Source organism: Oryctolagus cuniculus, chromosome 2 (genome assembly GCF_051225735.1).
Source record: "Oryctolagus cuniculus isolate XC-2025 breed Fujian yellow rabbit chromosome 2, ASM5122573v1, whole genome shotgun sequence".
Taxonomy (NCBI): Eukaryota; Metazoa; Chordata; class Mammalia; order Lagomorpha; family Leporidae; genus Oryctolagus; species Oryctolagus cuniculus.
Window position 1 is genome coordinate 94441501 of NC_142868.1, and position 23198 is coordinate 94464698.

The 23198-nt window shown below is 60.1% G+C and overlaps 1 protein-coding gene across 13 annotated transcripts in view; it reads right to left on the reverse strand.

Moving 5' to 3' along the window:
* Positions 1–23198, reverse strand: part of ANK1 (ankyrin 1) — a 184864-nt gene that overhangs the window by 4790 nt on the left and 156876 nt on the right. For 5 of the 13 annotated variants that reach the window (XM_070068598.2, XM_070068605.2, XM_070068604.2 and 2 more), the window contains 11 exons: positions 21971–22096; positions 21752–21871; positions 20416–20491; positions 20086–20160; positions 17693–17824; positions 17259–17405; positions 6169–6706; positions 3643–3853; positions 1377–1460; positions 734–874; positions 391–527 (listed from right to left, as the gene is read on the reverse strand). In XM_070068598.2, coding sequence (XP_069924699.1) covers positions 429–527; positions 734–874; positions 1377–1460; positions 3643–3853; positions 6169–6706; positions 17259–17405; positions 17693–17824; positions 20086–20160; positions 20416–20491; positions 21752–21871; positions 21971–22096 — 1749 coding nt within the window. In that variant the 3' untranslated portion in view covers positions 391–428. Of the gene's footprint in view, positions 1–390; positions 528–733; positions 875–1376; positions 1461–1866; positions 2245–3642; positions 3854–6168; positions 6707–17258; positions 17406–17692; positions 17825–20085; positions 20161–20415; positions 20492–21751; positions 21872–21970; positions 22097–23198 lie in introns of those variants that run through there. The other 8 variants (XM_070068599.2, XM_070068601.2, XM_070068600.2 and 5 more) reach the window with 8 other exon arrangements.

Genomic DNA, 23198 nt, shown 5'->3' on the forward strand with positions numbered 1-23198 from the left:
CTGGCTTGCGGGAGAAAGCCACCCACCCCAGGCTGTGTGTGTGTGTGTGTGTGTGTGTGTTGGGGAGGCTCCTTTCCAGGAGCACATGGCACTTACATTGCCAGCTCACACCCCCCACCCCCCGCACCTGCAGGGGCCTGGACTCCAAGGCTGCTCCCGCCCTGGGCACGGCGTTCAGGTCAGCCCTAGGAGCTGAGTCGAGCAGGTGGCGCCGACTGCGTCCTCCCCCTGGGGCCTCAAGGCTCCGAGTCATGGACAGTGCCTCGGGGTGAGGGGCACAGCAGGCACGTGCCCCTCCTGTGGCATGCAGAGAAGCGGTGGGCGGGGGCGGGGAAGTGAGCCCCCCGCGGTGGGCCCAGGCCATGCAGAAAGGCTGAGAGAGACGGTTACCTCCCAAGAGGCTAGTCCAAGGGGACAGAAGCTGCGCATCACTGCTTGCCCCTCTTCAGGCTGGCCCGTTTCACTATCTGAGCCCCCTTCCTGGCCTCCAGCAGGTCTGGCTGTAGGCCACTCCCTCTCAGCTCCACCTGGCACGGGCAGCGAGGACAGAGAGCAGAGGATCACCCAGACAGGCGGGCAGAGAGAGGCGGCGGCAGGAGGGAGGGGTGTGCAGAGGCCGAGGAAGCAGGGGGCCTGGAGGAACGAGAGGCTGCACCGGCCCCGTGCCAGGAGGGGGACCGGCGCGGGGAGGGCGCTGGGGCTGCCGGCTCGGAGCCTGCAGCCGCCTCAGTACCTTGGCGAGTTTTGTTAAGTAATCGATGTCGGGTTCCAGCTCACTAGCGCCCTCCAGGGGCCTCCCAGCAATCACCTCCTCGTGCTCCTGGGGGTCCCCGGCCTCGGACGAGTCGATCTGCCGAACAACTTTGCGAATGATCTAGAAAAGCCAGGGAGAAAGAGACAGACAGGGTGGGTCGCATGGTCAGGACACAGCAAGTGCCCAGGGGTGGGACAGGAGGGAACGCAGCCCTTGCTGCCCCCCCCCCAACGGGGCACGGGCACCGGGTGCAGCCCTTGAGCAACTCACAGTGGCCTGGGAGGGGAGGGGGACATGTGGCTGGCCCCCACCGCGGCTCAGGCCCGACCCTACCCCTGCTTCTCCCCACTTTGCCCGTGGTGCCCTGTCTACCCAATCAGGATCCGCTACCAACTCAACTGATTCCTGCCACCCTATGAGGTGGGGAGGCCCAGGGTTAGGCCGGGGACGACCCTGGGGCTCTGTTCTCTGGGCAGGGCTGGGGCTGGAGGGGCTGGACGGGGCAGAGGGGCTATGAGGACCACCATGTGTGCAGCACAGGGCCAAGCGCAGGCCCTGCCGCGGCTGTGCGCTGAGCCGCTAGTGCCTGGCTCTCCCCAGCCCTGGGGCACTGTGCACTCACCTTCTTGGTGACAATGTTGCCCTGGGCATCTGTGAATTGTTCCTCTGTCACCTGCTCCCCTGGAATATTCTGAAGCTCACTCCCCTGCAGCGAGAGGAAGGGAGCCACGTCGGGATAGGGGAGGCCCGTAGGTCCCCACCGCGACAGGGAACTCCAGCTCGGCAAGTCGCTGGCTCCCTGTAGAACCACGCGGCCTGGGGACAGCCGGGACCTGGAGCTGGGGGCACTGTGTGCATGCAAACAGCCCGGGGCCGGCCAACAGGGGGCCGTTAAACCAAGTCTGACGGAGGAGGCCACGGGAGAGGAAGGGGGGCTCCTGCTCCAGGTTCCCCCAGCGCCGGGCACTTTCACAGACATGGCCGCCCTGCCTGATCGCACAGAGCCGGCCCCGCACATGGCTCTGCCCCCTGCTCCTCCGCCCTCGCCCCCAGGCCTGCGGCTGCTTCCCTGCCCGCTGGCTTGCCGGGCGCCCTGCAGCCCGGGCGGTTACCTTTAGGAAGAGCCGGCGCCGGACCACCCTGGTGGAGATGGTCTCCTCGTCGTCCCCCGGGCCCTCCCCCTCCCCCAGCTCCTTGTCTAACTCCTGGTGGACACGTTTCAGCACAAACCGCAGGGAGCTCCTGACAATGTGCAGCACGTTCTGGCAGCTGACCAGGAAGAAGCCCAGCAGCACCAGGGTGACGGCGAGCTGGGTGACGAAGGTCCACATCCTCGCCGCGCGCCGGCCCACCCGCCCTCACGCCCCTCGGGGGCTCCCGAGCCCCTCCGTGACCTCGTCCATCCTGCCCCCCTACCCCCGCCTCTCTGTGTCTGCGGGAGCAGCCGGCCCTCCTGCCCTCCTGCCCAGCAGTCCCCTAGTGATGTCAGCCTGCTGTAATTTTAGCTCCCAACCAGCTGCCGGGGGCCGGGCCGGGGTGGGGGGTGCTGTCCAACTGGGCTAGAAGGAAGCTGGCAGGTGCAGCGGCCCGGGCACTGACAGCAGGCATCAAAGTCACCGAGGGAGCAGCAGCCGCGCGTCCCCACCCTGCCCCTCCTCCGCCTCCCTGGCTGCCTGGCCCGGTCCTCGCCTAGGGGCCCCACAGAAGCAGCCGTCCCAATAGTGTGGGCCCTGGGCTGGCACAGCGACCAGGGGGTGCCTGCCGGCACTGACACGCTGGACTGGTTTCAAAAGTGGGTGAGGGATGTGCTTGGGACTGGCCGTGTGAGCAGAGCAGGGGTCCCTGGCAGGCCCCCAGGCCCCTCCACAGGAGGCCTGGCCCCAGAGGCTCCCCCCTCCCCGCCGCCCAGGCCCCCTAGCACGTATGCGACCATGCCCTGGACCAGGCTGCCCAGCCGGGAGGAGGAGCCAGGACCCTGGACACGGGTGCCCACCCCTCCCTCCCCAAGCAGGCCCTGTCGCTTCCAGGGCGCCTTGCCCTGGGCCCAGCACGCCCCGTAAGAACTCGGGACTGGGAGACAGTAGATCTGGCTCCCCCAGTTCTGATGCGGGTTTGCTGTGTGACCCAGGAGAACACACAGGGCCCCTCTGGGCTTCACAGTCGGGCCGGGGGCCTGGCCGGTGTGACCAGGAGCACCTGCTCTGGGTCTGAGGCTGCCCAGCTCTCTCCCCGAGGCTGATGGCCGAGGAGCGGGCCTTTCTCTTTTTCTTTTTTTCTTTCCTTCCCTAGGGACTCAGTGGCGATCCCCTGTGCCCCAGGACAAGCTTGGTCCCTGGGAGCACCCGAGGAGGTTGCCAAAGAGCGGCCTGGAGGCAGAGCAGGTGCACGGGTGGCCACAGCTGCTGTCCTGTGCGGGCACACACACTCGTCCCAACAAAACCCCGTTCAGCTCCCAGCCGCCTGTCACAGCCACCAGGGGCCCAGCCCACCGCAGAGCCAGGCGGGGCGGGGAGGGCAGGAGGAGCTCGAGGCCGGCTCCTAAGTCCCAGAATTCCAGGGGCCGTGGAACTCTGGCAATGTGCCGGTCACTCTGTCATTTACCATGGGGGAAATGCAGGTGTCCAGCGTGGTCTCAGGGATCAACAAAAGCCCTGGCGGGACCCCGGCCCCCAGCCAGCTGCAGGGACCAGTGGCCACACGCAGGTGCCAGGACACGGGTGACAGCCTCGTGTCTGATGAGCAGGCCCCGCCCTCCTCCCAGCAGGGGTCCCGGAGGCGGAAGGGGAGACCCTGCCCTTGTGTCCTTGCTTCCAGAGGAAGTCAAGTGGCCACCGTGCCTTGCAGGCAGGAACCGTGCCTGGCCCGGGGCTGCCGGGGGCGGCTCTCACCTGTGCCTGCTGGGAGAAGGTGCCCTCGGCCCCCGACGCCCGCTCCCTGTCGGCCGGGGCCTCGCTCACAGACACCGGCGCCTTCTCATCTTCCACGCCCGTGGAGGTGGACGTCGTCCTGGGCCCGGGTGGGAGCTCCTCTGGCCAGGACATCTGTGCAGCTTCTTGCAGGTAGGAGCTGATGGAGCCTTCCCTGTCCCAGTCTTGCAGTCTGGGGGTTCCGGGAGAGGTGCCGACAGCCAGGGAGAAAACAAGGACACCCAGTCATCTCTGGTCTCTCTCGCATCTTCCCACCCAGAGGATACGAGCCAATCTCCCAGCACACTATCTCTCTCCACGGAGCCACCCGTGGCCCACGCAGGCCATCCAGGTGGACAGTCCCCACCCTCTGAGACGACAGCTCCTCCACTGGGCTCTGTGCTTGCTGTGACGAAACAGGGTCTGCACACCTGTCAGCTCACCCTGCCCTCCGGGTCACTCCCACGCCTCATCTGACAAGATGGTCACTCCCTCCCCATCAAAATGCTTTCTCCCTGGGCTGGTGCTGTGGCATAGAGGGTAAAGCCACAGCCTGCAACGCTGGTATCTGATATGAGAGCGGGTTCTAGTCCCGGCTGCTCTGCTTCCGATCCAGCTCCCCACTAATGCACCTGGAAAGCAGTGGAGGATGGCCCCAGCGCTTGGGCCCTGCACCGGAAGAAGCTCCTGGCTCCTGGCTTCAGGCTGGCCTAGCCCTGGCTTTTATGCCCATTTGGGGGAGTGAACCAGTGGATGGAAGACCTCTCTCTCTCTGTCTCTCCCTCTCTCTTTGCAATTCTGCCTTACAAATAAATAAAATTTTAAAACACATTCTCCCATGGCATTCCCCTGCCCTTTCTCCTCTGCGTCCCCGGAGCATCACAATGTCCCGGTTTGCTCTCGGTCTGCTTCCACATGCCGAGTGAGCTCCTCAACCACGGCTGCCCCTCTCCAGACGCCCGGCTGTGTGTCTCCAGCTCTGAGAGGCTTCCTGAACCACGCACGTGTGTGCCAGTCCCAACCACATGAGGCCTGCCACTCCTAGGCACCCGGGGCCTCCAACAGACGGGCTAAGGACAGCGCTCAGATCCACAGCCGCGCGGCACCTGCCGTCTTCACTGAGGCTGTGGCCGCACCTGTGTCATGCGCAGCCCGGTGGAGAAGGCCAGGGCCCGTCTTGGTCCCTCTCTCACCACTGCCAAGGCCTTCAAGGACCTCGGCCCCTCCCCTGCAGGCCTCTGTCCCACCTTGTTGGCCCCTCCCCTGCAGGCCTCTGTCCCACCTTGTCGGCCCCTCCCCTGCAGGCCTCTGTCCCACCTCGGCCAGCAGGGGCCTCCTGCGTACAGGGCCTCGGCCTGCCCGGAGACCACACTTGACCCTGGTCCCCGCCCGAAGTCTTTGCTCACTGCTACTTCCCCCGGCCTCCCCCGCGGCCCCTCCCCCTGCTGTCTCTATCTTTCTCGCACTTGTCATGCTCCCGTGTTCCTATCTGAGTTGCTTCTAATTTCATCCACTTAATCTTGCTCCCTGTGCGCTGGGTTCCATGCCACCCGCCCAGCCCCAGCTGGCTGCGCTAGTGCCTGGCACACTGCACGTGCTCCTTGTGGACTGCTGAGCACACGAGTGAATTCTTGTGTTCCCCCTGGAAGGCTGGCCCAGGTCACGGAGCCTGCAACTAGAACCCAGGCCTTCTGAGGGCCCGCTCACAGGCCCTGCACATCCGGGCACTCGGGGTCCATGGCGGCTGGATACAGGCCGTCGTGGGCTCGCACTGGAAGGCCGTGGTCACACTTGGAATCTGTGCAGGCTTAGTCTGCCCAGTCCCCACGAGGCAAAGGGTTTCTTTAGGAAGCAAAGTGACCTCCTGGCTGTCTCGGCTTCTCAGCCACTCTCTTCTCTCTCTCTCTCACTCTCTCTCTCTCTCTCTCTCTCTCTCCCTCTCTCTCTCCTTTCTCTCCCACACACACACACAGGCCTTGGGGAGCGGCCTGGCCAGAACCACGGTTTGGGGAGGAGGAAGTGGGCCACGGCCTTGGGAGCAGGTGCACTGTCCCTTGCTTCCGGGAAGGTTTGGGAAAGCAGCAAGGCCACGTGGAAGAAGGGCCTCTGCCCCCTCCGCCCGTCTCTGTCACCCTGGGGGAACTACTGCACTCCAAGCCCTGTTCTGCCCTCAGTGGGCACCACACAGACGCTGAGAGAGCTCCGAGGCCGGAGGTCCCCGGTGCCTGGCCCATCAGTGTCCCCCACTGGCACGGGGCCCTTGCTTCCCCTGCATGCATGGTGGCCTGGCCAGAGGCACGGCGCTGCTTCACGGCTGGCAGCTCCGTGCCGTGTCCCAGAGGCTCCGCTGCCAGCTGTCTCGAGGCTGGGTGCAGCCCGGCACGGAGCCCAGCTTCCTAGCCTGCAGCTCCCTCTCCCTGTTCCAGCTCCTCTGGGCGGCTCTGCTGCCGCCAGCCCCTCCTCCCAGGGAGCCGCCGGGGTCCGCCCACCCCGAAGCCACGCCCTTACCTGTCCTGGCTCCTCTCCAGCACCTGACTCACTGAGGGCGAGTCTGTGAATCGAGCTTGCGCCCTCCTCTGCTGGCCTGAAACAAGAGACACTTCACTCTCTGAGTCCCGCCTCTGGGAGCCTGGCGGCTTCTCGTCTGACCTCTGACCTTCCTCCTGGTCAAGCAAATCGATAAGGCCATTGGTGGCGTCTGAGTCCACCGTGTCGTCCTCCACGAGGTCCAGGGAGCCCAGCTCGGGGCCCTGCGGCTCCTCCGAGAGCGCCCCCTCCAACTTCCACTCGTGGCCGGTGGCGTCAGAGTCCTCGGCCTTGCTGTACTCCAGAGAGGAGTCCTCAGCAGTGACCAGGGAGGGCGTGAGGTCCGCCGACCACACCTGCATGTCAGACATCTCCAGCATGGCGTCATGCTCCGTGGCCGCCAAGGGGATGGCGTCTGGGACGGCCACCTCGTTCCAGTACTGGTCTGCACGCAGCGGAGAGGGAAGAGCGAAGTGCAGGGAGGCGGGGGACAGCAGCTCATCCTGCAGCGAAGAGTAACCTGCATGGGCAGACAGAGGGCGACATGCTCCAGCCGCGGTCCCGGCCGCACACACGCACGCGCACACGCACACACACACACACACACACACAGGGCGACATGCTCCAGTCGCGGTCCCGGCCGCGCGCGCACACACACACGTGCGCGCATGCACACACGCACACAGATGTGCACACGTGTGTGCACACGCATGGGTACACATGAACACATATACACACGTGTACACCCATGCACACACACGCACACATTTGCACACACATCCATACACACATGCACACATGCATGCTCACATACACACATACACACACGCACACGGGTGCAGCCACGGAGAAGCATGCAACGTTTGGGGCAGAGGACTTTGCAAGCTCAAAGTCCCGCACTCAGGCCTTGTGGCTGCTGCCCGGGGACACCCAGGCAAGAGAAGCAAGGCTCTGAGTCGGGGGGCACGGGGGAGGGGCAGCCAGGGTGGAGAAGAGGGGTGCTCCGTTGCTGGGCAGCAAAGAACTTCTAGCAGGAGGCACACACTGATCTGCCCGGCGTTCACACGCAAGCCCCAGCTGGCCACTGCTGGGCAGAAAGACACGCTGCTCTCTCCTCTGCTCCGCTCTAGCTCAGACCTGTCAGTCCCTGGAGGGGCGGAGAGACCAGCCGAGGCAGGCTGCCGTCTGGGGGCAGGCAGCGTCTCGGGGGCACTGTGGACATCCACAGACCCCAGGGCATCGGTCAAGCGGGAAATGGGCTTCTGCTTTGGCATGAAGGAATTGCTCCTCAACTTGACACTGGTTCCAGAAACTGAATGATCTACGGTGGCCCAGGCCAGGGTGCTCCGGGTTCAAAAACAGGGGCCAGGTCAGAGGGCCGCAGCGGGGAGCCATGCACATCTGCCCCACGGACCTCATCCCAGCTGCAGGGCAGCACCGACGTGGCTGGATCAGAGCACACACGGCGTTCTCCAAGCACCTGTCCCTTGCTCCCCGGTTTGGTGAAGAGTCCCTGACAGGGCTCTGCCACAGGGCTCCCGGACATTCAAAGACCACCATGAAACTGAGTGGGGGCGCTTAGGGTGTGCGCCGCTGTCAGCGTTCCCGCAGAGGCTCTTCGGCAGCCCCTGCAGCCGGCAGCTGGGGTTCCTGGGTGGGAGCCGGGACTAGGAGACGAGATTCTCCATTGGGCTCTGCTTGTCTGGGGACCAGCCTACAGGGGCTGAAGAATCAGCAGACGCGAGGAGACCCTGCAGTCTCCGGAAACCGACCAAACATCAGCGTCATCACCTCTCGCCCGCCGCGCCCCACCTCCAGGGCCTCGGGGGCTCAGCCTCGACTGTCTCTTTCCTTTTGCCAGGGTTGGTGTGCTCCTCGGCCTCTCTCCGCTGGACACTCTCCATTGCTCCTCACTGCTCACTGGCCCAGCCACCCGATGCCGAGGTCTGATTGCACGCCGGGCACTGTGCAAACACGGCTGGGGGCTGCCGACGAGTAAGACAGGTGCTCTCTGTCTTCTTTAGCACGGTGGCCCGGGGTCTCTGATTCCTGCCACAACCTGCCTCCCACCCATCACGGAACCCATCCCTGGCCCCGCTGAGCTGGCTCCACACTGGAAACACTTTGAGGACAAGGACGATGTCCACCTCTTCTCACGTGCCTAGAGCAGGAAAACCCACTGACCCCAGTGGCTACTGCAGGGCTGTCCACTCGTGGGAGGGATGCAGCCACGCTTACATTCCCTGACAGCTCCGTGGCTAACACGCACCTCTGGGTACCTGGGCCAGCAGCCGTGCCACGTGGCTGTGGGTACGCTGTGGGAGACCTGGACTGAGCTGTAGGCTCTTGGCTTTAGCCTGGCCCAGCCCCAGCTATTGTGGCATTTGAGGCATGAACCAGCAAAATCTCGTCTGTCTCTTTCTCTGTCTCTCTGCCTCTTGAATACATAAAAAATCAGGGGAGGAGGAAGAGACCATGAGGTGGTGGGGTGGCTGGGGGCAGAGGCCAAGGGAAAGCCCTCCTAGCTGTGGCCCAATAGGAGGAGCAGCCAGGAGGCAGGTGGGAGGAGCGAGGAGAGGCCAGCCCCAGCACGATATGAACTCCTTGTCACGGCTCGTCAAACTGTGGCCTCCAACCATGCCCAGAAGTCTCTCCGCTTACACCGGGGTCCTTCCGAAGGTTCACAGACAAACAGAATTAAAAGACTAACTCACGCAAAGAGAAGTCGAGAGCCATGCACAGTTTTTTTTTTTTTTTTTCTACTTTTTGAAGACCTCCGGTGTACATGGACTTCAAAGCTTCTCTTGCGGCAGAACAAGCGCATCTTTTAGTTCTGTTCTCCACACCCCTTTGGAAACAGCCTCGTATGGAGCAGAGCATTTCAGTCAAGTCGCTCTTATTTTCCTTTTTGTCCTTGCAAGTATTACTACATTATTTAATCACTGTTGAGTATCTATTGCTGCTGTCACAACAATGCTATAAGGACAGTGATGTTATTCCTACCTTACAGGTTAGGAGGCTAGAAACCACTTAAGATCACACAGCCAGTAAGCGCAGTCTTTCCATTAGATTTTTGCCCTTCATCTCTTTTTTTTTTTTTTTGATAGGCAGAGTGGATAGTGAGAGAGAGAGACAGAGAGAAAGGTCTTCCTTTGCCGTTGGTTCACCCTCCAATGGCTGCCGCGGCCAGCGTACTGCAGCCAGTGCACTGCGCTGATCCAAAGGCAGGAGCCAGATGCTTCTCCTGGTCTCCCATCCTGGGCCACTGCACTCCCGGGCCACAGCAGAGAGCTGGCCTGGAAGAGGGGCAACCGGGACAGAATCCCGCGCCCTGACTGGGACTAGAACCTGGTGTGCCGGCGCCGCAAGGCAGAGGATTAGTCTATTGTGCTACAGCCGGCCCTCCCTTCATCTCTTTTAATAGCAGCTTTCCTGGGGCCGGCACTGTGAGGTAGCAGGCTAAGCCTCTGCCTGCGTCGCCAGTTTGAATCCTGGCTGCTCCACTTCTGATCCAGCTCTCTGCTGTGGCCTGGGAAAGCAGTAGAAGATGGCCCAAGTCCTTGTGCCCTGCACCCATGTTGGAGACCCAGAAGAAGCTCCTGGCTTCTGTTGTGGCCATCTGGGGAGTGAACCAGCAGATGGAAGACCTCTCTCTGTCTCTCTCCCTCTCTCTGTCTGTAACTCTACCTCTCAAATTAAAAAAAAATATAGCTTCACTGTGGTATAGTTGACACATAATCAATAAATGTTCACATCCAAAGCAGATAATTTGGTATATTGTGACGTACGTGTATCAGGATACTTCAAAAAGTTCATGGAAAAAAGAAATTAAAGGGTATGTTTATTTTGGTGCAAAATTTTCGGAAATGTGCATTTTTTTTCACAATATGTGTGTCCCATGATTTCTTTGAAGAACCCCTCAGGCCTGGATTTCAAGATTTCCGCACCAACCAAAAGAAACTTTTTTTTTAATTTCATTTTCCACGAACTCCTTGAATGAGCCCTTGAGTAGCGGTGACGTCATCACCAGAATGGGGGGGTCACCATTCTGGGAAGTTCTGCTGATCACTCCCTCTCCCTGCCCCTTCCGACCCCCCAACCCTTCCTGGGGCGACCACCCACCAGCTCTCCAGGACCATACGCGACTTTGCATTTCCCAGAATTCAGTGGAATCACGGAGCGTGGGCTCTCTGGGTCCCACTTCCTTCCCTCCCAGCCCAGTTCCTTGGGCTTCATCCATGGGTGCTCCCATGACAACGCTGAGCTCTCTCCCGCGGGGTGGACACACCGCAGTGTGTGGCCTGTCTACCTGCTCGAGGGTGCGTGGGCCGCTGGGGCTGAGAGATCTCGCCGGGAGTCTGCATGGACAATGCTCTCTTTCCTCTTGGGTAAAGACTCGGGGGTGGGACAACGGGGCCAGACAGATGGCAGGTGGACGTGTGACTTTGGAAGACACAACAGGAGTGGTCGCCAAGTGGCTGAATCATTGTGTGTTCCCACCCCAGGTCTTCCACATCCTCGCCACCACTCGGTGGTCGCTGTTTTCGGTTTGCATACAGTGACGTCCCCTTATAGCTTTGATTTGTATCTCCCTGATGACAAAGGCTGCTGAACATGTTTTCGTGTGCTCGTTCACCACCACATCTGTACACATTCTAGGTTAATCTCTCTGCGTATCTTTTCTGCACTCTAAGAATCGGGCTCTTGCCTTATTACTGACTGCTGAGAGTTCTCTGCATATCCTGTATCAGGACTCCTAGTCTGTAGCTGTGCATTTCCATTTCGAAGAGCAGAATTTAAGAATTTTGATGAAGTCCATTTTATCTTTCATGGATTGTGCTTTTGGTGTTGGATCCAAGAAATCTTTGCTTTACTTGAATCTCTAATTTTTTTCCTTGTTTTAAAAAGATGTATTTATTTGAAAGAGACAGAAACCATCCATCCACTGGTTTATTCTCCAAATGGCCATAACAGCAAGGGTTGGGCCAAGCTGAATCCAGGAGCCTGGACTCCGTGGGTCTCCCATGTGGATGGCAAGGGCCCAGGCACCTGAGACACTTGGCTGCCTCCCAGGACACTGGACCGGAAGTGCAGAGCTGGGACGTGAACCAGCATTCTGATAAAAGATCACGGTGTCACAGTGGCAGCCGGACTCACTGCATCACGACTCTGGCTTCTAAAGTTTCCTCTAGAAGTTTTATAGTTTTAGATTTTACATCTAAGCAATGCTCCCTTCCAAGCTAACTTTTGTTACAATGCAATGAATCAAAGTTCATTTTAGTTTGCATTTTTTGCATAAATGTTCACCAAGGACGTGGGTCTCCGGTTCTGTTTCTTGTTGTGTCTTTGTTTTCAACGTCGGGGTAATTCTGGCCTCACAGAACGAGCTGGGAAGTATTAGCTCCTTCTCAGTTTCCTAAACCTATTGTTATTTCCGCTTTAAATGCATGGGAGAACTCACCAGTGAAGCCATGCGGACTTGCAGCTTGCTTGTGGGACTATTTTAACTGTAAATTCAATTTATTTTATTTCTGTGGGGCCACCGATTTCTTCCTCCGTAAGGTTCCAGTTCTCCATTTCTTCCTACGCAGGCCATGATGGTTTGGATACTTCGAGGAATCTTCTGTTCTCAGTTGTTGGCACAGAAACCCGTTCACTTCCTGCAGATTCTCCAGTGACGTTACTTCTCTTCCTGATGATGGCAACTTTTGTCTTTTTTTTTTTTTTTGGTGGCCACCTGACTCTTTTCAAAGCATCACCCATGGGTTCTCTTGAGTTTCTCCAGTGTTTTTCTGCCTTTGTCTTCGTTGATTTCTATTCTGACCTTTATTATTTCTTTTCTACTCTGGGTCTGGTTTGCTATGCTTTTTCTAGTTTCTTAAGGTGGAAAGGGAGGCCACTGATCTGAGTGCACTTCCCACCACTCGTGTAGCCTTCCCTCCGGCTCTTCAGATTTCCCCGAACTACTGTCTCAGCGGCATCCCATACATTTTGGTATCTGTGTCTTTATTCTCATTTGGTTCCAAACATTTCCTAGTTTGCTTCACTACCTGACCCACATGCTGTTTGACAGTGAATTATTTAGTTCCTAGTACTTTCCAGTCTATTATTGATTTCTAATTTAATTACATTGTGGCCAGAGAACACACTTGTAGGACTTGAACCCTTTTGGACTCAAGACCTGTTTAATTTATTTTAATGGCTTAGTCCCCATAATTTTTTTTTAGTTGCAGTGGTTACTTCATTTTTTTTTCTTTTCCCCAGGAGCCAGGAACTCCATCTGGGTCTCTCGGGTGGCTGCAGGGGCTGAAGCACTTGGGCCATCCTCCACTGCTTTCCCAGGTGCACTGGCAGGTAGCTGGATCAGAAGTGGAGCAGTGGGGACTCGAAGCCGTGGCCATACAGGATGCCAGCCTTGCAGGTGGTGGCTTAACCCATTACGCCACAGCTCCGGCCCCTAGCTTAGGGCTTATGTTCCATTTTTTTTCCTCCTGACTGTTCTGCTACTGTTGTCATACACGTTCCTTTTATGTGTGCTATGAACACAGTTTCTGCTGACCCCACCTTAGAGATTTACATGAGAAAATAAGTCTCCTGTAGGTATCCTGTGGTGGTCTCTGGCACTGTCCATCTCGCCACACAGGTCCGCGTTTCTGTGATCATCTCCGCAGCCTGGAGGACTCCTGTGTCTTCTGTAGACACTGCTGACAGCGCGCAGGCTCCCGGTGACCAAGCCCTCCAGCTTTCGTGTGCCTGGAGAAGTCTTCAGTTCACGTCAACCGGGAAAGCTGTTGCTGTGGGGTAGAAGCCTAGGCTGCTTCACAGACGCTCGGCTCCTCTTCAAAGGTGTCCCTCCGCTGCCTCCTCACCCGCACTGCACCCAGGAAGAAAGCCCGGGTCGTCCTGTTTGCTGCTCGTGTGTGGAGACGGAGAGATGACAGACAGATGTGGTATTCACACACTTCCCCCGGCTGTTTCTATGGCAGTGTCTGTACCACTGCTCCAGACCACGTGGTGATCACGCACCTGGGCGTGGCTGAGGCCACTGAACTTGGTGGGTCCATGTTTTGTTTTTTTTTTTTTTTTTTGACAGGCAGAGTGGACAGTGAGAGAGACAGACAGAGAGAAAGGTCTTCCATTGCCGTTGGTTCACCCTCCAATGGCCGCCGCGGCCGGCACGCTGTGGCCGGCGCACCGCGCTGATCTGAAGCCAGGAGCCAGGTGTTTTCCTGGTCTCCCATGGGGTGCAGGGCCCAAGCACTTGGGCCATCCTCCACTGCACTCCCCGGCCACAGCAGAGAGCTGGCCTGGAAGAGGGGCAACCGGGACAGAATCTGGCGCCCCGACTGGGACTAGAACCCGGTGTGCCGGTGCTGCAGGCGGAGGATTAGCCTAGTGAGCCGCAGCGCCGGTGGGTCCATGTTCTTAACACTTTCACCGACCTTTATTTCGTCAAGGACTTTCTGCCTTCTCTGTTGGAGCTCTAATCACGCTGGAAATTGCCCCATAGCTCACTGAGGGTTTTCTGTTCTTTCTTTTCTTTCTGTATTTCATTTTGGAGCTTTTTTTTAACTGCTGTGTTGTGCCAACATTCCTTCTGCAGTGTCCACCTCCCTCCAGTGTCTTTTCCATCCTACACACAGTAGAGCTTCACCTGTGGGAGCTTTGTCAGGTTTTTTTTTAACATCCTCCATGTTTCTCCCCACCTTTCTGAGCATCTGAAATGCAGACTCAGCAGTGTGAGGTCCTCGTGCGTTGACTCCGCCACAGACGCCAGCTCTGGGTCAGCGTCAGCTCACTGGTGTCCCCTTCTGAAGGACGATGCGCCCCTGGCTCTTTGTGTGTCTGGGCATCTTTCGCGGGGTTCCACACTGGGTGATTCTCACGGTGCTGATGTTTCTGGAGCCCCGCAAATGTCCCTGAGCTTTTCTCTGTTACGCAGGTATCTGCAACAGTTTGATCTTCTTGTGCGTGGCTTCCAAAATGCACCAGGCAGGACTGGACCGGGGGTGCACGATCCCCACTTCTGAACAAAGACCCCGCTCTGGTGGGTGGCCAGTCTGACCGCTCGGAGCAGCTGGGTGACAGTCAGCTGACACTCACGAGAGACGCACTAGCACTGGGCTGTTTCCAGTCCAGGCAGCTGTCTCCTCTCTGGTCCTCTATCTTGGAAAAACTCCAGCCGCTCTGCTCTCCCCGGCTCTCAGCAACTTCTTGTCTCAGAGAATGTCCCTGGAGAGCCGTCGGGCTCACCTGCTTGCCTCCCGCGCCTCACGGGTCACGACCTTTGCCGCTGGTTCCCGCTGTCTCGATGTTTCGTATGCTTTGCCCATTCAGGGTCACGCAGGAAGGGTTATCCAGGTCCCATCTTGGTCAGACGTGCGTGCGTCTGCTGCGCATGTCAGAGCGCCGTGACGGTACCTGGCGAGTGTGGCTCTGCATCCCTCCCCGGGCGCGCTCTGCGACTCTCCCACCGTGGTGTGGACCCCGATGGAATTTCACCCACGTGGAAATGAGCGGGCGAAGGCAGCGCAAGCACACCCTGGGACCGCAGCTCCCTGCCTGTCTTCCCCCGGTCCTGGCCAGCAGGCGGCACACCTGGCTGCCCCCTCCCACCCGCATGGTCTCAGTTCGCAGGCTGCAGGCGGCCATTCCCGCCCTGGGCATCACTAGTGGGTTGGTGCGAGGCTCAGGAAGGCCCGAGTGCATCCGCGTGCGCACACCTGCAAGGCCTGGGCTGGACCTGACCACAGAGGGGCTCTGCTGTGCCCCGCGCCTGACTTCCAGAAGTGGCTTCTCGCAGGTGATCTCATCAGCCCACTCCTCCAACTGGAGGCCCCCTTGGGAGCTCAGGTTAGAGCAACTGGGGCGCAGCACAGTCATGTGGTCCCTCATCTCAGGCTGTCACCCTGGCCCTCTGCTAACGTAGACAAAATAATCATCCCATGGGTTGAGTGGTAGCAGTGAACTGGACAAGCAGGGCCAACAGACAGCCTGGCCTTGGACAGGGGCCGCGCTGCACCAGCTGTATTTATTAAGAGTGTTAGAGGGAGCCGGTGCTGAGGCACAGTGAGCTAAGCTGCGCCCCCGGACACCAGCATCCTGTATCAGAGCGTGGGTTCGAGTCCTGGTTACTCCACTTCCTATCCAGCTCCCTGCTAATGCGCCTGGGAAGGCAGCAGAGGATGGCCCAAGTGCTTGGGCCGTCCACAAGGAGGACCCGGATGGATTCCCGGCTCCTGGCTTCCTTGGGGCCCAGCCCTGGCTGTTGCAGCCATTTGGGAAGTGAACCAGTGGAAGGAAGATTCCTTTCTCTCTCTCTCTCTCTGTCTCTCTCTCAAATAAGTAAGTCTTTAAACAAAAAAAGTTGAAAGCAGCAAACTGCAGCTGATCGGAAGTGGGCGTTAAAAATGCGAAATTCAGCGAGCCGAATGTCGCAGACACGGGCATGGGAGGCCCGCGCCGTGCTTCCACGGGGGAGTCTGTTGTAGTGTCCCGACCATGCTGAGTTTTTGCTTTTTAGGCACCTTCTTCTGTTTGTTCCAAGGGCCCAGGGCAGTCCCCTCCCGTGCAGAACAAAGTGGGCTTTGCTCCCTGGGCTCAGCCCAGGCTCCCGCCCCTGCATGGGGACCTTGGGGCGCTCTGCGAGCCTGCGTGTCACACGCACCGCTCGCTCCTGCGTCTGCTGCCCGCCCGTGGCGCTGGGTTTTAAGGACCCTGCCCCGTAGGGATGTTCCTGGGGCACAGGAACCGGGACCTGCTGATCCGACTCGACTGAAACAGCACATCAAGGAGGACAGCCACGGCACCTGCTGCCACCCAGGAGGGGGGAGGGGGCACTGGGGTCTAGTGGTGGAGGCCATCCCTCAACTGCTGTCCCTTGTCCTCTGCCTGCTGAGCAGCCCTGCAAGCTCTGGGCCAGGCCCCGTGGCGGCGGGGAGAGGCGACACCCCTGGGCGCACCGGACGAGATCAGAGCACGCAGCAGCAGCAGCCACGACCGTGACACACACCACGCCCACGCACGCGCCCGCGCCCACGCAGACAGCCAGGGGGTGGGGCTTTCATGACATGCATCTGCGGAGGCCACAGTGGAGAGAGAAGGAGTGAACCGGAGGTCAGAGGCAGAAGAGAAAGGCGACAGGTCGTGAGCAACAGGCCGCGGCGCCCCACGGCGGCCTTCGGAGGCGGGGAGGTGGGCAGGAGAGCAGGGGCGAGCAGTGGGTGGGCCTGGGGCCCGGCCCAGCCTGCAGCCCAGCCGCTGCCGCTGCTGTCCTCACTGTGCCACCCAGTGAACATGTCCAGGGACAGCCCTACAATCAGGAGCTTGGGGGGCTCAAACAGCGGCATGGCACGGTCCAGGGAGCCACACCCGGCACCACGGGACCTTCCTCACAGCATGAGAGCACCTTTCAAGGTGCCGACTTTGAAGGAAGGAGAGGGCTCAGGCACCCCCGGGAGCCAGCAGGCAGACCCCTGACCCACACTCTGGGCTGAGGCTGGCGTGGCCTCCGCCTGTCTGGGGGGCCCTGGCAGACAAAGGAGTGGCATGGCGAGTCCCCAGGCTCTGCGCCCTCGCGCCAGTGGCCGTCCCCCCACTGTGGTCAGGACAGCAGCCCTGGGTACTGGGGCAAGGGTCAGGCCTCCCAGGGTCAGGACCCTCTCTTGGGCTGGGTCACACTGCACGGCGGCGGCGTGGGGGCGGTGGTTTGCCCTGCCACGCTGAGCCAGATCAGAGAGAGTAAGAGACAAGAGATGGGAGGAGAGAGGCCGGCAAGAGCAGGGTGCTGGCAACCCCCAGCCCCCCGGCCCGCTCTCCAGCGAAGCCCCCCAGGGCCAGACTCTACCCTCTGCTTCTTGACCCACGGAGAGGCCCCAAGAGGGCCCCCGCCCTGGAGGGGCTTTGCGGAGCACGGCACTGAGGATCAGCCAGGGTCTGCACAGGGTCCCAGGGGCCAGGCCCGTGTGTCTCTCGCTCCCCTCCGCTCTGCCCGGGAAGAGGGGCTGCTGGCCCTCCAACCACAGCTCCCCCCGCACCAGGCGTCTCGTGTGGCGTGCGGGCCCCTGGCTTACCATTCATCTGCGAGGGCGACACCGAGTAGTCCCGGTCTGCGTGCCGCCGGTCCGGCTTCAGGTGGCGGCTCTGTCTGCCGGAACCTTCCAGCAGGGTCAGGATCTCGCCGCGGTCGATGCTGCGCAGGGCGGCGTACAGGTTCTCCACTGCGGCGGGAGGGGTGGGGGAAGGGGAGGCCTGAGGAGCTGTGCATCCCTGCAGAGGGTTCCAGACGCATGCAGTGGATCGGGGTGGGGGGCGGCTGGGGAGGAGCCGGAAGAGGGGAGAGCAGGTGCTCCAGGGGGAGGGGCCGCCTTGGCCAGGCCCTGCCCCAACTCTGTGTGTGTGTGTGTGTGAGTGTGAGTGACGGGGGGCAAGCCAGGAGGAGCCATGTGTTGCGAGGAGGGCCAGGGTGGCTGTGGGAGGGAAGGGTGCCCCGGCCCCGGGTACTGACTTTTTGCGTTTTTGCCTTCACGGAAGGCCCAGAGGTTCAGCAAGGCCGCGCTCTGCTCCAGCAGGGAGTTGGGGTTCTCCACGCGGATCCTGTTGATGTCTTCCACGCTGAACTGCAGCTCCCGAGCCAACTCTGCAGGCGAAGCGGGGAGACAGACGCCGGGCCCCGCCGTGAGCTGAGCCAGGCCCTCAAGGGGCGCTGCGCGCCCTGGCTTATGGCCCAGTCTCCCCTGGCACTTGGCACTGCCTGGAGAAACCAAGCACCCAGAACACGGGCTCCACAAGGAGATATTGAGTGGCCGGATGGAAAAGACACACACACACACACACACACACACACACGTGCCTGCAGGACGGACACTCCAATCAAGCGCTCTGCCCCGCGGGGTTAGCGGCTGAAACAAGTCCAGCGTCAAAGCACATGAAAGGAAGGAGGGAGGGAATTAAGCCACAGGGCCTGCGGCTGAGTAAAACGCATTTTCAGGGGCCGGCGCTGTGGCACAGTGGGTTAAGCTGTGGCCTGCAGCACTGGCATCCCATATGGGCGCTGGTTCAAGTCTGGCTGCGCCACTTCCAATCCAGCTCTTTGCTGTGGCCTGGGAAAGCAGCAGAAGATGGCCCAAGTCCTTGGGCCCCTGCACCTGTGTGGGAGACCTGGAAGAAGCTCCTGGTGCCTGGCTTCAGCCTGGTTCAGCCCTGGCTGTTGCGGCCATTCGGGGAGTGAACTAGCAGATGGAAGGTATCTCTCTCCCTCTCTGTTTTTCTTTCTGTTTGTCACTCTACCTTTCAAATAAATAAATCTTTTTTTTTTTTTTTTTTTTTTTTTTTTGGTAAAGGCAGAGTGGACAGTGAGAGAGACAGAGAGAAAGGTCTTAAGGTCTTCCTTTGCCGTTGGTTCACTCCCCAGTGGCCACAGCGGCCGGCGCACTGCAGTTGGCACACCGCGCTGATCCGAAGCCAGGAGCCAGGTGCTTCTCCTGGTCTCCCATGCGGGTGCAGGGCCCAAGCACTTGGGTCATCCTCCACTGCACTCCCGGGCCACAGCAGAGAGCTGGACTGGAAGAGGGGCAACCGGGACAGAATCCGGCGCCCCGACCGGGACTAGAACCTGGGGTGCTGGCGCTGCAAGGCGGAGAATCAGCCCACTGAGCCGTGGTGCCGGCCACAAATAAATCAATCTTAGAAAAGAGAGAAAGAAACCAAACATGTCCAGCTTCCGCTTTCTGCGCCTGCTGCCTGTCTTCCGAGAGGATCCACGTCCACTGTTGGCAGGATTCGGCCAGAGGCGTGAGGCCTGCCCTTCTCCCGCCCCCTCTCCCGCTCAGAGCTGGCCTTGGAGGACGGGCAGCGTGAGAGGTACAGGAAGCCGTGTGCAGGCTGCCAGCACACACGTGTTCTGCCTGTGTGTTCAGCAGCTGGCTTCTCTGGGCTCTGTTCACGAGCTGCACGGCAGAGCCGCTCTATCGGGTAGTCCTGTCTTCCCAGGAGTGAACTAGACACATCCCAAGATCTCGTGCAGCCCCCAAACACGGTTCTCCCTAACTACAGAAAACAAGCAGAAAAAATGGAGGCGGGAGGGTGTGCTCCCTGTCCCATCCCTTGGTGCCCAGTGGTGTGGCTGGGACCACAGACCCATAGAAAGGGGTCATGTGCTAGACACATGATGGCTAATGGAGAGAGAGAGAGAAGAGAGGGAGAGAGGGAGGAAGAGAGAGGGAGGGAGAGAGAGAGAGGAAGAGAGGGAGAAGGGGAGAGAGAGAGGGAGGGAGAGAGAGGGAGAGAGAGAGGGAGGGAGAGAGAGAGGGAGAGAGAGAAGGAGGGAGAGAGAGAGAGGGAGAAAGGGAGAGAGAGGGAGGGAGGGAGGAAGAGAGAGGGAGGGAGAAAGAGAAGGGGAGAGAGAGAGGGAGGGAGGGAGAGAGGGAGAGAGGGAGAGAGGGAGAGAGGGGGGAGAGAGAGGGAGGGAGAGAGAGAGAGGAAGAGAGGGAGAAGGGGAGAGAGAGAGGGAGGGAGAGAGAGAGAGGAAGAGAGGGAGAAGGGGAGAGAGAGAGGGAGGGAGAGAGAGGGAGAGAGAGAGGGAGGGAGAGAGAGAGGGAGAGAGAGGGAAGGAGGGAAAGAGAGAGGAAGGGAGGGAGAGGGGGGAGAGAGAGAAGGAGGGAGAGAGAGAGAGGGAGAAAGGGAGAGAGAGGGAGGGAGGGAGGAAGAGAGAGGGAGGGAGAAAGAGAAGGGGAGAGAGAGAGGGAGGGAGGGAGAGAGGGAGAGAGGGAGAGGGGGGGAGAGGGGGAGAGAGGGAGGGGGGGAGAGAGACAGGGAGAGATGGAGGGAGAGAGGGAGGGAGAGAGGGAGACAGAGAGAGGAGAGACACTGCTGCTCACAGAGAGGACCGGCACTGCTCACCTGCCCAGCTGAGGCCCAGGTGCTCGGAGATAACAGCCATCTTCATGTCCGCTCGCTCTGTGCCACTGAGAAAGCCTGGGGGAGGGGGTAGACGAGCCCTCCGTCAGCAGCCTGCAGGGCCAAGTGCAACTCACGCCCCTCCCTCCCCCCTCGGTGGACGGCTTGAGGGCGGAGCCTGGCCTGGCTGGGGCAGGCCTGAGTCCAAGGCTCTCCCAGCTGCGCTCCGTCCACTGTGTCGGTGGCCCCAGGGTCCTGGCCAGGAAGCAGGGCAGTGAGCTGGCCGGGCACGCCCAGGCCAGGTGGCAGGCGGGGGTGGCACTGAGCTTCTACCTGGAGTCTCACTGAGGATGCTGTATCTCAGGGCCAGCGGGGTCAAGGTCCTCCTCCTGTCCTCGCCTCCGGCCCCCTGCAGAAGGAAGACACAGCATGCCGTGGGGGAGGGTCGGGCAGGAAGCAGCTTCTTACAGCTCCCTCCCTAAAGCGGAGGCGAGGGAGAGGGACGAGGGGAGGAAGAGGACGAGGCCCCCACACTTTCTCTCATCCCTGCCGTGTGCGAGGCCGTTTCACGCGTCCCCACAGCGTCCGAGGCGGATGCTGTTATCAGTCCCATTTCACTGACGGGCACACTGAGGCCCCAGGGCTGAGAAGCAGCAGAGCTGGAGTCTTTCCTTCTTGGATTAATCCGAACACTGGCTTAAGGCTGGGTGCTGGGACCCTGCCGAAGAGCACCAGACGCTGGCTGGAGGCCGTGGGAAAGAAATCCCCTAGGGGCCAACGCTGTGGCGTAGCAGGTTAAGCCTCCACCTGTTGTGCCAGCATCCCATATGGGTGCTGGTTCAAGTCCCGGCTGCTCCACTTCCAATCTAGCTCCCTGCTACTGCGCCTGGGAAAGCAGTGGAAGATGGCCCAAGTGCTTGGGCCCCTGCACCTACGTGGAAGACCCGGAGGGGGCTTTGGCTCCTGGCTTCAGATGGGCTTGGCTCCAGCCATTGCAGCCATCTGGGGAGTGAACGCGGATGGAAGACCTCTCTCTTTCTGTCTTTCTCTCTATCTGTGACTCTGCCTCTCAAATACATGAATAAATTTAAAAAAAAAAATAAAGAGAGAGAGAGAGAGAAATCCTCTCTCTAAGGGAGACAGGTTCACTCTCATCCCCAAAAAGAAGAGCAAATGAGCCGTGGGCGTACGAAGCAACCTTGCTTCTTTTCTGGCTTAGCAGGCAAGGCAGGAGGACTACAAGAACCGAGGGACATTGGGGGACACGGCCACTGCAAGGGCCCCGTGTCTGATGCGCTCACGGGTACCCAGAGTGATCCCACATGGCCATGAGCCTTTGCCGAGCTCAAAGCCCTGGGTGCCGGCTGTGGCCGGGGACACGGGGGGACCCTTCCTTGAGGCCCCAGATAAGCAAGGAAGTGGTGGTCTGGTGGCGAGGGGGTCTCACGGCCGGGAGCCCTTGCCCGGCTGGACAACACACGCACGCCTCGCGGGCCTCTTGTCCAGGGCGCGCAGAGGGACGCCGGCAGGGTTCCTTTACCTCCGGGAGAGCTGGCAAGCCTGCACAACACGGGCATGCTTCCCTGCCAAGGCCCCAGGCTAAGGTCCCCGGAAGAGCAGGCCCACCCCCGCCCGGGAGCCCGGGCAGCGGGGAGGGGCGGGCGCCCACCTTGGTGCAGGGGGGCATGGTGATGTTGAGGTGACAGAGGATGTGCTGGGCGTCCTCGTACTTCATGGCCTTGCGCAGGAACAACAGGGACCCTCCCGGCTCCCGACTGCTGTCGCGCACCTAACCCGAGCACACGAGAGGGGGCGCTCAGGGATGGGGCCGCGGCCTCCCACGCTTCCCAGCCCCGGCGGAGGCGGGCAGCGGCGCCGGCGTGGGCACCTTCACGGGGATGGCCAGGCGGTTCTCGCGGAAGGACTGGAAGAGGAAGCTGCGCTGCTGTGCGGCCTTTTTGACGGGCACCAGGTTCCCAGAGAGCTCCGCGAACAGGGGCGTCCCCTCCAAGACCTGCAGGGCGAGAGGCAGACCTGGCGTCAGAGGGGGCGCCCAGCACCGCCCGTGCGGCCTGGGGCCCTGTCCTAAGACGCCCACTGCCTGCTCTGGGGAAGGCGACGACGAGGGGCATACAGCCAGCAGGAATCTGCGAGAGCCCTGGGGAGCTACCGAGCCAGAACACCGCCAGGATTCCACGCGGCTCCTGAGAAAACCTGACCCTGGCTTAACGCCGCCGTCCAGAAATGTTTAACCTGGGCCGGTACCGGCACCGTGGTGCAGCGGGTTAAGCTGCTGCTTGGGACGCTGGCATCCCCTAGGAGCGCTGGCTCGAGTCCCAGCTGTTCCACTTCTGATCCAGCTCCCCGCTAACGTGTCTGGAAAAGCAGTGGAGGAAGCCCAAGTCCCTGGGCCCCCGGCACCCACGTGGGAGACCCAGGTGAAGCTCCTGGCTCCTGATTCAGCCTGGCCCAGCCCCAGCTGTTGAAGCCACTTAGGAAGTGAACCTGCAGATGGAAGATCTCTCTCTCTCTCTCTCTCTCTCTCTCTCTCACACCCACCCCCACTATCCGTCTCTCTGCCTCTCAAAAAAATTCATGGAACATGCGTATTATGAAAAAAATTATGCATAGTGTTAAACATTTTTCGTACCAAAATAAACTTGAATTTTTTGTGTATGAAAATAAACTTCTCTCTAAAAATATTTGTTTATTTATTTATTTGAAAGAGAGAAAGCACGCACTCCCATCTGCCAGTTCACTTCCCAAATGCTTGCAACGTCCGGGGGGCCGAAGCTGGCAGCCGGGAACTCACCCCAGATCTCCCACGTGGATGGCAGGAACAGTTACTTGAGCCATCCCAGGCTCTGCACTAGCAGGAAGCTGGAGTGGGGAGCTGGAGCTGGTGCTGGGATTCAAACCTGGGCACCTTAACCACGAGGCCAAAATGCCTGCCCCAGACTTATCTTTAAATTCTATTCGCTGCCAACTTGCTGAGCCACCCTTGTACTTACTTCCCCCTCAGTGCCTGGGGCAGGACCAGACCGGACCTGCAGAGGGTCCAGCCCCTCTCTCTTCTCCTGGGCCTCAGCCATCCCCGGGAAGACCCTGCACAGACC